The sequence below is a fragment of the Bos mutus genome, chromosome 5, assembly GCF_027580195.1.
Source record: "Bos mutus isolate GX-2022 chromosome 5, NWIPB_WYAK_1.1, whole genome shotgun sequence".
NCBI classification, from domain to species: Eukaryota; Metazoa; Chordata; class Mammalia; order Artiodactyla; family Bovidae; genus Bos; species Bos mutus.
The window spans coordinates 79,568,139-79,583,531 of record NC_091621.1 but is presented as its reverse complement, the minus strand read 5'-3'; the positions used below and the strand labels follow the sequence as shown (position 1 = coordinate 79,583,531).

The 15,393-nt window shown below is 42.4% G+C and overlaps 1 protein-coding gene across 2 annotated transcripts in view; it reads left to right on the top strand.

Moving 5' to 3' along the window:
* Nucleotides 1–15,393, top strand: part of GUCY2C (guanylate cyclase 2C) — a 97,558-nt gene that overhangs the window by 75,673 nt on the left and 6,492 nt on the right. For both annotated transcript variants that reach the window (XM_070371131.1, XM_005903614.3), the window contains exons 19-23: nucleotides 781–869; nucleotides 6,243–6,334; nucleotides 10,787–10,945; nucleotides 12,638–12,830; nucleotides 14,733–14,907. In XM_070371131.1, coding sequence (XP_070227232.1) covers nucleotides 781–869; nucleotides 6,243–6,334; nucleotides 10,787–10,945; nucleotides 12,638–12,830; nucleotides 14,733–14,907 — 708 coding nt within the window. The remainder of the gene's footprint in view (nucleotides 1–780; nucleotides 870–6,242; nucleotides 6,335–10,786; nucleotides 10,946–12,637; nucleotides 12,831–14,732; nucleotides 14,908–15,393) is intronic.

Genomic DNA, 15,393 nt, shown 5'->3' with positions numbered 1-15,393 from the left:
CCATCTCATGTGTATATGTATGTGTGTGTGTGTGTTGGGGGGTAGCATAGTTTATCAAATTCTAGAAAGTTGATTTGGAGATTATACTGACTCCCCATGGAATATTAAACTTGACTGTTCTTTTTTTAATTATTAAATTTTGATTTGGAGATTATACTGACTCCCCATGGAATATTAAACTTGACTATTCTTTTTTTAAACTTTGTATTTTGTATTGGAGTATAGCCGATTAACAATGTTGTGATAGTTTTAGGTGGACAGCGAAGTGACTAAGCCATCCACATACATGTATCCATTCTCTCCCAGACTCCCCTCCCATCCAGGCTGCCACATAACGTTGAGCAGAGTTCTCTGTGCTATACAGTAGGTCCTTGTTAGGGGGAAATGTTTCATTCCATTTATCCAATTCTCGATTCACTGAGTACTTACTGTGCACCAGCTCTTACCAGTATGGAGGATGAAGATAGCTGAAGGGTGTAGGTAGGACAGGCTAGCATCTCGGTCAGAGGAAACCTCCCTAAGACAGTGGTCTTTGAGTTAAGTTTTAAAAGGTCTGTAGCTTTAATTGAAGTACTCCCTGGGTGTAAGAGGGCCTAAGCCCCCTTCCCCTGGTGGCTCATCCATTCATTCACATCTGTTTGTTGAGTGCTAGCCTAGGCTCTGCCACACTCCCACCGGCTCCCCATCCAGGTCTGGGAACCCATTCAGTCTGAAGGCTGCTGCCTAAATTTCTTCACACTGCATTCTTTCTTATAATTCGAATGGTTCTCGTCCCATCAGAGAAGATTTTCAGAGTGGAGAATTGCAATGGAGTGAAACCCTTCCGCCCCGATCTGTTCCTGGAAACAGCAGAGGAAAAAGAGCTGGAAGTGAGTATGTCTCCCACATGAGTTTCTTTGGGGTTGCAGCAGCAAAGGAGCACAGACTCGGTGGATGAACACCAAGGAAATGTATCCACTTATAGTTCTGCAGGCCAAAAGTCTGAAATGAGTTGTCAGATGCCGAGGACCAGCCCCGGCTGATCCAGGGTATTCGAAGGAGAGACAGCGTAGGCGAAGATCAGGAAACAATTGCTTAAATAAATGTTAATTAAGGATATAAAGAGTAATAGAATGAGGATAGCTCAGTAGGAAAATTCAGTGGAGAAAAGAGGCTGAGTGGCTTGGTTTACGCGGGAGACCAATAAAACTTCAAGACAAGAAGTTTGCACCACTTAGGTAGGCCACAGGCGTCCTTCCGTTCTCCCGAAGGAGAGGAGACACTGAGGCCTCCCCGGTCGGATCTTAGAAGCCCAGGCATAATTAGTAAGCATGGTGGGTTCCGCGCTCCAGATGGAGACTCAGCCAGAGTGGGAGAGAGAGCGACAAACTGATCCCAATTCTTTATTTTCCATGGTCTACTTTTATACACTGAGATGTTATGCAAAAGTCACGTGGGGTCAGCAGTCCTGACTTTTATCAAAGTCAGGTGCTTCATACAAATATATACAGAGGTCTTAGGGGTGTTACATCATCTTCTGGCCAGGGGGGCCTGCTGACAATTTATGACCCTCTCCCTGTGACAACGGTCAGTCAACCAGGACACTTATTTCTCCAGGGGTGATTATTCTTAAAACAGACACCACCCAAATAAAGTTACATTCCTATAGGGTGAGGGTGTAGTGAGTTTTAGTTAAGGAAAGAATTTACTTAGCCTAAGGTCTGTGATTAATATCAAAGGTTAATACTTATTTCTTCTATATATTCATTAATGTGTGTAAGGGCAGGGGATGTGGAGACTTAGCAACAAACATTGGCTCAACAAATGAAAAACCCTTCACCAATACAATTTCTAATCAGCCCATTGTACTTATACTAATAGTTTTCTAACTTTTCTAAGGAACCTGTTTTTAGAAGGTTTAAAGCATCTCGTGCCTCTCACGGTTGGGAGGCTGTGAGCAATCACATGTGGCCGGACAAGCCTGTCAGGCAGGCTAGAGAACCTTCAGAGGAGTTTGTAGGTTAAAACACTCTTATCACGCCCAGGAATTATTATTAACTGGAGCTCTAGGTTAACTCCTTCTCCGAAAGAGGTCGTGGGGGACAGCCCCCCATAAAGTCAGAGGTGTAGGTAAGAGCACAAAGTAGTAAAGTAGGCAGGCTCTGGTTATGGGGGTAGACGCTCGAGGATTTCCAGGGGGACTCCTGAGGCTCGATCCCACCTTTGCGTATGTCGAGCCTCCTTCCTCATGACCTTTGTCATGGGCGGAGTTCCTCACACTGGCTACCGGCAGTGATAGAATTCCAGTTGAGCTATTCCAGATCCTGAAAGATGATGCTGTGGAAAGTGCTGCACTCAATATGCAATATGCACTCAATATGCAATATGCTGGCTCCCGGCAGTCAGAGGCCATGCCTCCTCCAGAGGCTCTACAGGAGAATCCATTCCTCACTTCTCCCAGGAGCTTCTGGTGGCTCTTGACATGCCTTGGCTTGTGGCCACAACACTCTAATCTCTGCCTCCAGGCCACATTCTCCATTTCTGTCTAATCTCCTTCTACTTCTCTCCTATATGAGGATACATGTGACTGTTGCTCTCATTTAGTTGCTAAGTCGTGTCCAGTTCTTTGTGACCCCATGGACTGCAGGACTCCAGGCTTCCCTGTCCTTCACTACTGTCTCCCAAAGTTTGCTGAAACTCATTCATGGCCATTGAGTCAGTGATGCGATCTAACCATCTCATCCTCTGCCACGCTCTTCTCCTTTTGTCCTCAATCTGTCCCAGAATCAGAGTCTTTTCCGATGAGCCGGCTCTTCACATCAGGTGGCCAAAGTACTGAAGTTTCAGTCCAGGGACTTCCCTGGTGGTTCAGTGTTTAAGACTACATACTTCCAATGCAGGAGGCATGGTTCAGTCCCTTCTCGGGAACTAAGATACCACATACCATGTAGCCAAAAAGGTTTAAAAAAATAAAATAAAATTGAATTTTTATTTTTTTAATTTAAATTTATTTTAATTGGAGGCTAATTACTTTCAATATTGTATTGGTTTTGCCATACATCAACATGAATCCACCACGGGTGTACACGTGTTCCCCATCCTGAACCCCCCTCCCACCTCCCTCCCCGTACCATCCCTCTGGGTCATCCCAGTGCGCCAGCCCCAAGCATCCTGTATCCTGCGTTGAACCTGGACTGGTGATTCATTTCTTATATGATATTATACATGTTTCAATGCCATTCTCCCAAATCATCCTCTCCCAGCGTCCAAAAGACTGTTCTATACATCTGTGTCTCTTTTGCTGTCACACATACAGGGTTATCGTTACCATCTTTCTAAATTACATATATATGTGTTAGTATACTGTATTGGTGTTTTTCTTACTGGCTTACTTCACTTTGTATAATAGGCTCCAGTTTCATCCACCTCATTAGAACTGATTCAAATGTATTCTTTTTAATGGTTGAATAATACTCCATTGTGTATATGTACCACAGCTTTCTTATCCATTCATCTGCTGATGGGCATCTAGGTTGCTTCCATGTCCTGGCTATTATAAACAGTGCTGTGATGAACATTGGGGTACACGTGTCTCTTTCAATTCTGGTTTCCTCAGTGTGTATGCCCAGCAGTGGGATTGCTGGGTCATAAGGCAGTTCTATTTCCAGTTTTCTAAGGAATCTTGGGTTTTTAAAAAAAACTTTATTTAAAAGGATAATCCAGAATTATCTTCCCATTGCAAGATCCTTAATCACACCTGCAAAGACAGGTTTTTGCAGGTGTGATTAAAGACTTACTTTTTCCAAGTAAGGTAGCATTCACTGGTTCCAGGGGTTGGGACACATCCTTGGGAGCCATTATCAGCCTGTCATCCTCCCAACTCACAAAAGAGCTCCTCCAGCACACATCACGTTCTCAGTATTTAGGAGCTAGAAGAGCAGATGTCTGTGTGATACAGTTATTAGGCTTATAAAACTACCTCCTGATTATAAAATAAATATGTCAATATCTAGAAACAATAAAGAAATGTACATTCACTCTTTCTATCCTTCCTCCAAAGAAAATGGAGACGTTCTGTATTTGCTTGTTTTATAATCCCTCACAAAGGCCTTTAAGGCTTGTGGGGGAAAAAATTTCTAATTTTTTCTTTAGAATTTTATCTGAGCTTTTATAATCCAGCATATGGTAAGTAAATGTTAAATATTTATGGTTGTTAAAGAAATTTTTAAAAACTTTTGTTCCTTGCAGGATAAAGATAAAAACATTTTGTTTCAGTTTGCAAGTGACCTGCTAGATGAGGTTTATGGTCAGAGTCTACTGAGCATGAACGGGCCTTTTTTATTTCTTTCTGTTTTTTCAACATGAAAGGCAGGTTGTACCCCAAGGTGTTCTGAGCTACACCCACTCCTATCTTGCCTTGTCCTCATCGCTTCCCTTCCTGCTGCTTTTCTGGATCCTGGAATTCCTCTCCGCACATCAGCATCTCTCCTCTCAAACCCTCTTTTCTAGTCTGAGTATATCCTCATGTTTAAAACAGCTTTCACCAAAGCTGCCTCCTTGTCCATTGACTCGTGCGACTGGATGGTTCTGGAATTGGAAATGAGGAATTCGATTCCGTCTTCTAGTAGCTGGTTCCAATAGAATACAGGTCTGAAACTCCAAGACTTGGCCTAAAGAGCATGTGCTGTTGACCGAGGAGCCTGGTGGGCTACGGTCCATGGGATTGCAGAGTCGGACACGACTGAAGCAACTAGGCACGCATGCTCGCTGTATCAGCTCCCTTGTCGGCGCTTTTGTCCCTTCCTCTAAGGCAGTCAGCCAGCGGATCTTTTTCCCAGGCAGGGGTACCACCTAGTGGTGAATACGGACAACTACAGTTCTATACCGTGGTCCTCTCCTTCCCCGGGGACTCTTCGGTAAAGCAAAAGAATGCAGACAGGGACTGCATCTAGTACCATTTGTGATCCTGTTTGTGTTCAGAGTGAAGAACAAACTTAAAGCAAATGGTCTTCAGCATGCTTTTTGATTCCACAAAAGCTGCAAACAAGCGGTATCAAATGAGATGACGGTTCCATGGGCTTCCTGTCCTTTCCCTCTTCCTCTGTATCCATCCCCCCCCACACACACCCTCCCATCCCTCCCACACACACCCTCCCATCCCTCCCACACACACCCTCCCATCCCTCCCACACACACCCTCCCATCCCTCCCATCCTCCCACCTCCCATCCCCACTTCCCCACCCCCGCCGCCCCCCTTCCTCGTTTCTCTTCACTGCAGCTGGGAAACTTACAAACGTACATACATTAATGTCCTCTGCCCATGTCATACCTGGGACATACTTGTGCTAAGAAAATTATTAATTTTTTAAATCTGAAATTCAAGTTTAGCTGGGTGTCCTGTTAAACTTTGCTCTTTTTTTTTTTTTGCTATATCTGAGAACCCTAAAAGGTCCCTTCACAAACCAATTAATTCAGAAGCTCCTGAAGTCCTAAGAAATTTTGTGAATGCTCCCCAGACAATCCCACGGTCAGGCACAGTTGAAAACTAATGTCATAGAGCTTCACTCTCATGTTAGAGTCGCCTCCTACTCACCAAGCCCAGCTATTTATCCCCGTCCCCAGCACAAACCCCGCAAATGTCTGTAAGGCGTTTTGTCTCTCCCATCCCACCTCCTCCAAATCAATATTGCCATTTTTCCTTAGCCTACTATGGAAAGAAAGGGTGTGGCCAAGTAGTGTAGGCAATGATGACCGCAGGGAACTGGGCCATTTCATACTCGTGAGAGTTGAGATGTTTTAAAAATATTCCCTGCTTCAGTTGCTTACATCACGGAACAGAATAGTATAGGATACCACCCTCTAAGCTAATCCACCTCTTATTTACTTATTTGAAGTACAGCTGATCTGCAATCTTGTGCCAATCTCTGCTGTACAACAAAGTGACTCATTTATACATTCTTTTTCATATTCTTTTCTATTATAGTTTATCCCAAGGGGATTGGCTATAGTTCCCTCTGCTATCTATATAAGACCTTGTTTTTATCTGTTTTAAAGGTAATAGTTTGCATCTACCAACCCCACACTCCCAGTCCTTCCCTCTCCCTGCTCCTTTGGCAACCACAGCTGTGTCCTCTAAGCCCGTGAGTCTTCCTCTTTCATAGATAGGTTCATTGTGTCATATTTTAGACTTCACATATGAGTGACACCATATGGCATTTGTCTTTTGCTGAGTTACTTCAGTTTGCTCTCTTCTTTCTTCCAGGTCTATCTACTTGTCAAAAGCTGCTGGGAGGAAGATCCAGAAAAGAGGCCAGATTTCAAGAAAATTGAGAATACGCTGGCCAAGATATTTGGGTATGGTGGACATTTTTACTTTTCCCCACTAACTTCAGTTTTTTCTAATAATAGTTGACATCAGTGGTAGCTAAGTATGAGAATGCCTTTTCTAATGAAAAATCACAGACTATAATACCTGACTCCAAAAAATTAAAATGATATGGAGATGAACAGACCATTTTTTCGAGAAATAATCAATTTGAAAAGCTAAGTACTGTGTTCAAGGGCAAAATGAGCCTGATTAGAAAATAGATTCTGACTGATCATATCTGTTAAAAAAATATAGTTCCTGTACTCTTCTGCAGGTAATTAGGATTTAGAAGTCTAGGAGAATCCTGAGGATCTTAAAACCCCTGGATAATTCTTAACATCAGCAAGTTCCTTAGAGTTTTAAAAATCGTAAGATCATGAACTTTGGCTAAATCAGAGTATAATTCAGGATCAAGAGAAAAGTAACATACAGTTACCCAGTAAGATTGAATTTTAGATTTCCCATGTTTGGAGGTAGATACAATGTAGAGTGAGAAAAATAGCTCTCGGAGATCCAGTTTCTAGGCTAGGATCTAATAATAGCTAGTTATGGTTACCAATTTTGTTGCTCGTAAAATTGGAATGAATTTTCTGTAGATGATTCCTGCAGTTCCTTCTAGCTCTTTCTGTAGTTTCGTTAAGTCGAGGACTCAGACACTTAGTGAGGCTAAATAAAGCCCAGGACTAAGATGGGGTGGAGTAGTGGTCCCAAACCCCCCACACCAGGCCACACAGCAGGAGGTGAGGCAGGGTTGGGGGGCAGCTAGCAAAGCTTCATCAGCCGTTCCTCCTTGCTCACGTTACCACCCAAGTTCTGCCTCCTTTCAAATCCACAGCAGCATTCAATTCTCATAGAAGCGTGAACCCTAACCCTAAAGTCAGGGCAGAGTATCCTGAGATTGCCACAAAATAGAAATATGCTGCTAAGTTGCTTCAGTCGTGTCCGAGTCTGGGTGACCCCATAGACGGCAGCCCACCAGGCTCCCCCGTCCCTGGGATTCTCCAGGCAAGAACACTGGAGTGGGTTGCCATTTCCTTCTCCAATGCATGAAAATGAAAAGTGAAAGTGAAGTTGCTCAGTCGTGCCCGACTCTTCGAGACCCCATGGATTGCAGCCCACCAGGCTCCTCTGTCCATGGGATTTTCCCATGGACGGAGGTGCCATTGCCTTCTCTGAAATAGAAATATAGTGCACAGTAAATGTACCGTTGTTGAATCATCTCGAAACCATACCCTCCCCCACCCCCACCCCCGCCCAGTCCATGGAAAAGTTATCTTCCATGAAACCAGTCCCTGGTGCCAAAAATGTTGGGGACCTCTGGGGTAGAGTGAAGATAATGAAAGTGTGGCCACTGATTGCTTGATCTAAACCAGCCAATGTGGGAAAAGAGCAGGAAATAATAAATGATTTCAATCTTGCCCTTTTCATTCCTTCCCAGATCTATTACTAAGAGCAGATGAAACTGTATATGTGACAGATGAAATGTGAGCTCATGAAGATAAAACTAGGCCCCTGGTATTTAGCCTTTAATGTGGTGGTTCTCTACTTGGCTGCACATTGAAATCACCTGGGGATTTTTGCAAACTAGTGATGCTGAAGTCCTACCCGAGAGAGTCTGATGTAATTGATCTGGGTGCAGGGTGTCATCAGGAGTTTAAATAAGCTCCTCAGGTGATTAAAATACACAGCCAAGGTTGAGGAAACTGTTTTAATTGAATCAATTCATCATGAAATCAGATTATCCATCTTCATCCTTTCCACCTGCTCCCTCATTCTTTCTACCCAGCTAGATTTCTTTATGGTTTCTGGTGAGAATTTCCTGGGGACCTTGTTAAAAATTTCTCTTCTTCCCAAAGCTAGCAGTTTCCAGTTGTAACAGGTCTGTGATAGAACTCAGAAATGTATGATTTTTTTCTCTTTCTTTTTTATTTTTTTAAATTATGAAAGTATGATAACACATTTACAGGAGACTTGGAAAATACAGAACAAAGTTACATATAGTTCCACTATATAGTACGATTATTTTTTAAGCAGATAAATTAAGATTTTTAGTTGGAGTTTCAATGTCAAACTCTCAAAAGTTAATAGAATGAACATACAGAAAAGTAGAAGGATATAGTAGACCTGAAAAGCACCATGAACCAATTCAATACAATTAAGATTTATACAATTTTCATACAACAGTAGGATACAAATTCTTTTCAGGTTCCCATAGACTATAAACTAGGAGTCTCTGGAACATATCCAGGGACATAAAACAAGGTGCAAACATTTCATGGTCTGCTGCTGCTGCTGATAAGTCGCTTCAGTCGTGTCTGACTCTGTGCGACCCCATAGACGGCAGCCCACCAGGCTCCTCTGTTCCTGGGATTCTCCAGGCAAGAACACTGGAGTGAGTTGCCATTTCCTTCTCCAATGCATGAAAGTGGAAAGTGAAAAGTGAAAGTGAAGTCGCTCAGTTGTGTCCGACTCTTTGAGACCCTGTGAACTGCAGCCCACCAGGCTCCTCCGTCCATGGGACTCTCTAGGCAAGAGTACTGGAGTGGGGTGCCATTGCCTTCTCCTTTCACGATCTAATATTGAAATCATACAAAGTATGTTTCCTTATCATTGTGAAATTATGTTAGAAATCAATATCAAAAGATACTTGAAGATACCCACATATTTTCAAGTCCAAATGTGGCATTTACCAAGAGAGACATAGCCATCGAAAGCCTCAATAAAGTCAGAAAAATGAAAAAACACAGTGATTGCAGAGAAGAAATCATTTAAATGAGAAATGAAAATCAAAGATATTTTAAAAACCCCATGTATTTGGAAATTAAATGTCCACTTTTAAATGATGGGTGTATCTAAGAAGGTATAACAAGGAAAATTAGAGAATACTTAGAATAAAAACAAGAGAGAATTTACCAGAATTTGTTGCATGCTGCTGAAGCTGCTCAGTGCAGCTAAATACAATGTGAAATCTTGAATAAGGTATAAAAACAAATAATGGATACTAGCATAAAATTTTGTGAAATTTGAACAAAATCTATACATTAACTAATAATACTGTGGTGGTGGTGGTGGTGCTTTAGTCGCTCAGCTGTGCCCAATTCCTGCAGCCCCATGGACTGTAGCCCTCCAGGCTCCTCTGTCCATGGGATTCTCCAGGCAAGAATACCAGAGTGGGTTGCCATTTCCTTCTCCAGGGGATCTTCCTGACCCAGGAATCAAACTTGGGTGTCCTGCATTGCAGGTTGATTCTTTACTGACTGAGCTTCGAGGGAAGTCCACATGTTAATTTCCTGTTTGGGGTTTGTTTTTTTTTTTAACGACATAGTAGGAAATGTATTAAACTTTTAACAAACATCCCACCCCATACCAAGGGGATTACAACATAGTCTGTCTTTTTGAGCACAGAAATGGCAAGTTTAATTGTTGTTATGATGATGAAACAGTAGAATTTATTCATCCCTTGGGTTGTGTCATGAACATTGTCTCCAGTTCTCACAACAGTTGTAATTTCCGACTGGGGTCTGCACCCAGGCGGGTCACAGGGTCACGAAGAGCTGGCATCTCATCTAAGTCATCTCAATCTAACAAAATAGACTTATTAGGGCTTTTGCTTTAGGACCCTGACTCTCTATTCTGAGGGATAATAAAAGGCTCAGATTTACTTTACTTGGTTCTTTCCTTTTTTAATTTATTTTTTAATTGAAGGAAAATTGCTCTATAATATTGTGATGATTTCTGCCATACGAGGTTCTTTTCTTATATTTCCTTTTATTGCAAGTTGTTCCTTATTAAAACTTTAAAAGATATGAATAAGCAAACAAGAAAGTAAAAACATCACCTATTTTTCAACAGGTAATGACCAGTTTTCAAAAATTAAAAATGAGATGGTAATGTTTGCTGTTACATAAACTGGCTTTTTTCACTTAAATAATGTAAAGGAAGTATCTTTCTGTGTACTTTGCGATTTTAATTTGTATTTGATAGTCCATCATCTCATAATAATTTGATTACTTTTTGTTACACATTTAGGGTAATTTTTAAATGATTGTTTGTGAGGAATAACTGCTACTTTCTTTATAGTTCACTTACAGCACATTCGTGATAGTTTCCTTTGAATAATTCTAAGTAGAATTGAGAGGCTGGTCCACATAAGCATTCTTAAGATTTATGATGCATTTTGCTGTATTTCCGCCAGGAAGACTATAATGTATTTTTTCCTCCATCTTACATTGATTGCCATTGTGCTAACATTTGTTTTTCTTTTTTTTAATGTCTTTTCTATTTCTTTGATCCTTCCTGAGATTAAATTTTTTTGCCATATTTGTTGGCCATTTTTATTCTTTATTTAATTACCTGTTCATAATGTCTGCCTATTGCTTTAATAAATATTTATGTTTTCTTAATAATATGGAGAGCTCTTTATCTGTTTCTACATACAGCCTTTTCCATGACCAAAAAAATGAAAGTTACATGGATACCTTGATCCGACGTCTACAGCTGTATTCCCGGAACCTGGAACATCTGGTGGAGGAAAGGACACAGCTGTACAAAGCAGAGAGGGACAGGGCTGACCAACTTAATTTCATGTTGCTCCCAAGGTAAGGAAGTCCTTCTACGGATGTGACTATACAGGACTCCAGGTTGTGCCTCAGCCCTTAAGGCGGAAAGCCAAAGCATATTTGTCTAGCATTGGTTTTCTCTGTACTTTTCTTACTTTATTTATTTTTATGTATTTATTTGGCTGTGCTGGATCTTAGTTGCGGCACAGGGGATCTTTATTTGCAGCATGTGAAATTTTAGTTAGGGCATGTGACATCTAGTTCCCAGAGCAGGGATCGAACCTGGGTCCCCTGCATTGGGAGTGCAGAGTCTTAGTTACTGGACTGCCAGGGAAGTCCCTTCTCTACATTTGTATAGGATTGTTCCCTTTTGCATTTTCTTCATCAGATCATTGTGTTTAAAGATGCACGTTCTTCCTAAGCTTTGTCCTGGTTTGCACTGTCTAAATTGCTAAAAGAAAGAGATTGTTTTCCAGTGCCATGGGAGGAGCATGGATGGCAGAGTTAGAGTCACCTATGTTCCAGCACCTGTTGGCCACTGTTACTGAGTCTGAGACCTTAGGCCAGTCACTGTCTCTCCTTCATATAAAAATGAAAATTAAAGCATTAATTTCTTTGCCATCTTCTTTCAGCCTCATAGTAGAGGCCCTATTACAAGAAATTATATAGATGAGCTTATTTGCAAAGCAGAAAGAGAGACAAAGATATAGAAAACAAATGTATGGACAGCGAGTGGGAAAGGGGTGGGTGGAAGAAATAGGGAGATTGGAATTGGCAGATTCACACTGTTGATACAATGATGTATAAAATAGATGCTGGGGCTTCCCTGGTGATTCAGACGGTAAAGAATCTGCCTGCAATGCAGGAGACCCAGGTTTGGTCCCTGCACTGGGAAGATCCCCTAGGGAAGGGAATTGCTACTGACTCCAGTATTCCTCCTTGTGAAATCCCATGGACAGAGGAGCTTGTTGGGCTGCAGTCCACTGTGTCACAGAAGAGTCGGACACAACTTAACGACTAACATGTACACACACACATAAAATAGGTAACTACTGAGAATCGACTGAATAGCACAGGGAACTCTATTTACTGCTCTGTGGTGACCTAAACTGGAAGGAAGTCCAAAGTGGAGGGGATATACATATATGTACAGCTGATTCACTTTGCTATACAGTAGAAGCTAACACATTATATTTATTAATAAAGCAACTATGCTCCCGTAAAAATTAATTAAAAATAAAATAAGAGCCATCTTTAGTGGAGGAAGGCTTCCCTGGTGGCTCAGATGGTAAAGAATCCACCTGCAATGTGGGAGACCGGATTCAATCCCTGGGTGGGGAAGATCCCCTAGAGGAGGAAATGGCAACCCACTCCAGTATTCTTGCCTGGAAAACTCCATGGACAGAGGAGCCTGGCAGGCTGCAGTCCATGGGGTCGCGTAGAGTCAGACACGACTGAACAACTGAACACTCACCTTTATTAGCGTTATAATCAGGTATTAAATTAATACTGAACCTCCTATTCATCTGAGGCCACATACATGTGCTCTGTGTGTGTGCTATGTTCCTAGACTTGGTATTTGCAAGCTGTCTTTGGTTCCTCACCACACGACTCACTGGAAATCCTCAGTTCTAGAATTCCTGGTGAACAGTTAGTACTGTCTCAAAGATTTCCGTAGAGGAAGAAGGAATTTACTGAAATTGAAGGCCCTGTTTTTTCCTTCTCATCTAGGCTGGTGGTCAAGTCTCTGAAGGAGAAAGGCTTCGTGGAGCCTGAGCTCTATGAGGAAGTCACTGTCTACTTCAGTGACATTGTCGGGTTCACTACCATCTGTAAGTACAGTACCCCCATGGAAGTGGTGGACATGCTCAATGACATCTACAAGAACTTTGACCACATTCTGGACCACCACGACGTGTACAAGGTAACCGCTCCACCTAACCGGCTGAATGATGGTTTGGCCCCAGGTCAGCAGAGCCAGAATTGGCTGTTTCTGTTACTACAGTTCTCCTTCGCTGCCCCTACCACCTCTGCCTCAGGATGCTTCCAGGATTGTCATGGATCCCCAAATCCCCAGGTGCTCAAGTCCCTGGTGTAAAATAATACAGTATTTGCATACAACCTACATACCCATGTACTCTTAAATCATTTCTAGATTACTTATAATACCTAATACAATGTAAAGGCTAAGTAAAATAGTTGTTGGAGTTGTGGCAAATTCAAGTTTTACTTTTTGGAACTTTCGACAGTTTTGTTTAAATATTTTTGAATCATGGTTCATTGAATCCACAGTGTGGAACCTATAGATTCAGAGAGCTGACTTTACTCAGGTCTTTTCCTTTGTCATTTAAGAGTTAGTAAATTAGTGGTTGAGTCTGAGCGACAAGTGAAGTGGGAGAGTAAGAGTGGTCAGAAGTTGAAATTCTCACCCTGTGTAGATCAGAAAGTCTTACTAACAAGAGTTCCGGTCGAATAGAAAGTGATTATGCATTTTAGAGATATTGAGAAAGAAGAAATTAACTAACCAACACATTTGAACCATGCATATGATTATGAAAATGAAATTAAAAGGGAGAATATCAAAGAATAATGTTAATATAAGTCTACTTCCTATTACAAGAAAAGTGTTCAGAAGCATCCGGTACAAGAATGTGTATTATGTCTTTAGTGAAGTGAAAACAAAAATCGCTCAGTCATATCCCACTCTTTGCAACCCTGTGGACTGTAGCCCTGGAGAAGGCAATGGCAGCCCACTCCAGTACTCTTGCCTGGAAGATCCCATGGACGGAGGAGCTTGGTGGGCTGCCCTCTATGGGGTTGCACAGAGTTGGACACGACTGAGCGACTTCACTTTCACTTTTCACTTTCCTGCATTGGAGAAGGAAATGGCAACCCACTCCAGTGTTCTTGCCTGGAGAATCCCAGGGACGGAGGAGCCTGGTGGGCTGCTGTCTATGGGATCGCACAGAGTCGGACATGACTGAAGTGACTTAGCAGCAGCAGCAGCAGGACTGTAATCCACCAGCCTCCTCTGTCCATGGGACTCTCCAGGCTAGAATACTGGAGTGGCTTTCCATGCCCTTCTCCAGGAGATCTTCCCAACCCAGGGGTCAAACCCAGGTCTTCTGCCTTGCAGGCAGATTTTTTACCACCTGAGCCACCAGGGAAGCCCCTTTATGTCCTAGAGGAACCTACAATTATTTTTTTATCAAATGGTTTTTGAAAAGTAAAATGCTAAACATGACTTTTCTGGTAATTAGAGATGGTTTCCTAAAATTCCATAAAGCCATTCAGATTGTTTCAACACTATAGAATTGTCACCATATCTTCATGACTTACATTATTATAAAGTACTTCACTCAGTTAAAATCCTTTATAGTTGTTTTATCAACTTTTTAACTAGGCTATGGCTTTCTAGGTGGCGAAGTGGTAAAGAATCTGCCTGCCCATGCAGGAGACGCAGGTGATGCGGGTTTGATCCCTGGGTCAGAGATCCTCTAGAGAAGGAAATGACAATCTGCTCCCATATTCTTGCTTGGAAATTTCATGGAAAATTTCAACCACACAGCCTGGCAGGCTACAGTCCATAGGGTCACAGAGAATTGGACATGGCTGAGCATGCACACACCACATCCTAACTAAGCTATAAAAACCCTGAAGAAATTAGCATAGTACTGGTCTTGAACTAGTCCCAGCATAAGTGTGCAGGGCTATGCGCATATGAGTTCTCGAACATTTCTGAATTTGATGTGCAATGAACTGCTTCTGTTTACTTTCTGGTGCCTTTAGAAGGGACAGATTCACTGATGAGAAACCACTTCCACAGGTGGAAACCATTGGTGATGCCTACATGGTGGCCAGTGGTTTGCCTAAGAGAAACGGCAACCGGCATGCAATAGACATTGCCAAGATGGCCTTGGACCTCCTCAGCTTCGTGGGGACCTTTGAGCTGGAGCATCTTCCTGGCCTCCCAATATGGATTCGGATTGGAATTCACTCTGGTACGCAGCTGAGCACTGTAGCAGTCGGGAACCGTGTGTCCCTCTGCACACCAACTAAATTAGAAAGGTTGAAGGATCCTCAGACGAGATCAGTTTTCACATGAGGCTTACTCTTGAATCCGCCTGCCAAATACGAGGTCCAGTTACACATCCTGACATAATTAGACCTATAATAAGTGTCTGGAGAGTTCTAGGAAACAACAGTCACGACAGCACTCATGGAATGATAAACACCAACCAAAAACTGAAATAACAAGCTCCAGACCTCCTATTTAAGTCACCCTATTCCCTGGTGGCTCAGATGGTAAAGAATCCGCCTGCAATGCAGGAGACTTGCCTTCCATCCCTGAGTTGGGAAGATCCCCTGGAGGAGGGCATGGCAACCCACTCCAGTATGCTTGCCTGGAGAATCCCCATGGACAGAGGAGCCTGGCAGGCTACATTCTATGTGGTAGCAAAGCTGCTGCTGCTGCTAAGTCACTTCAG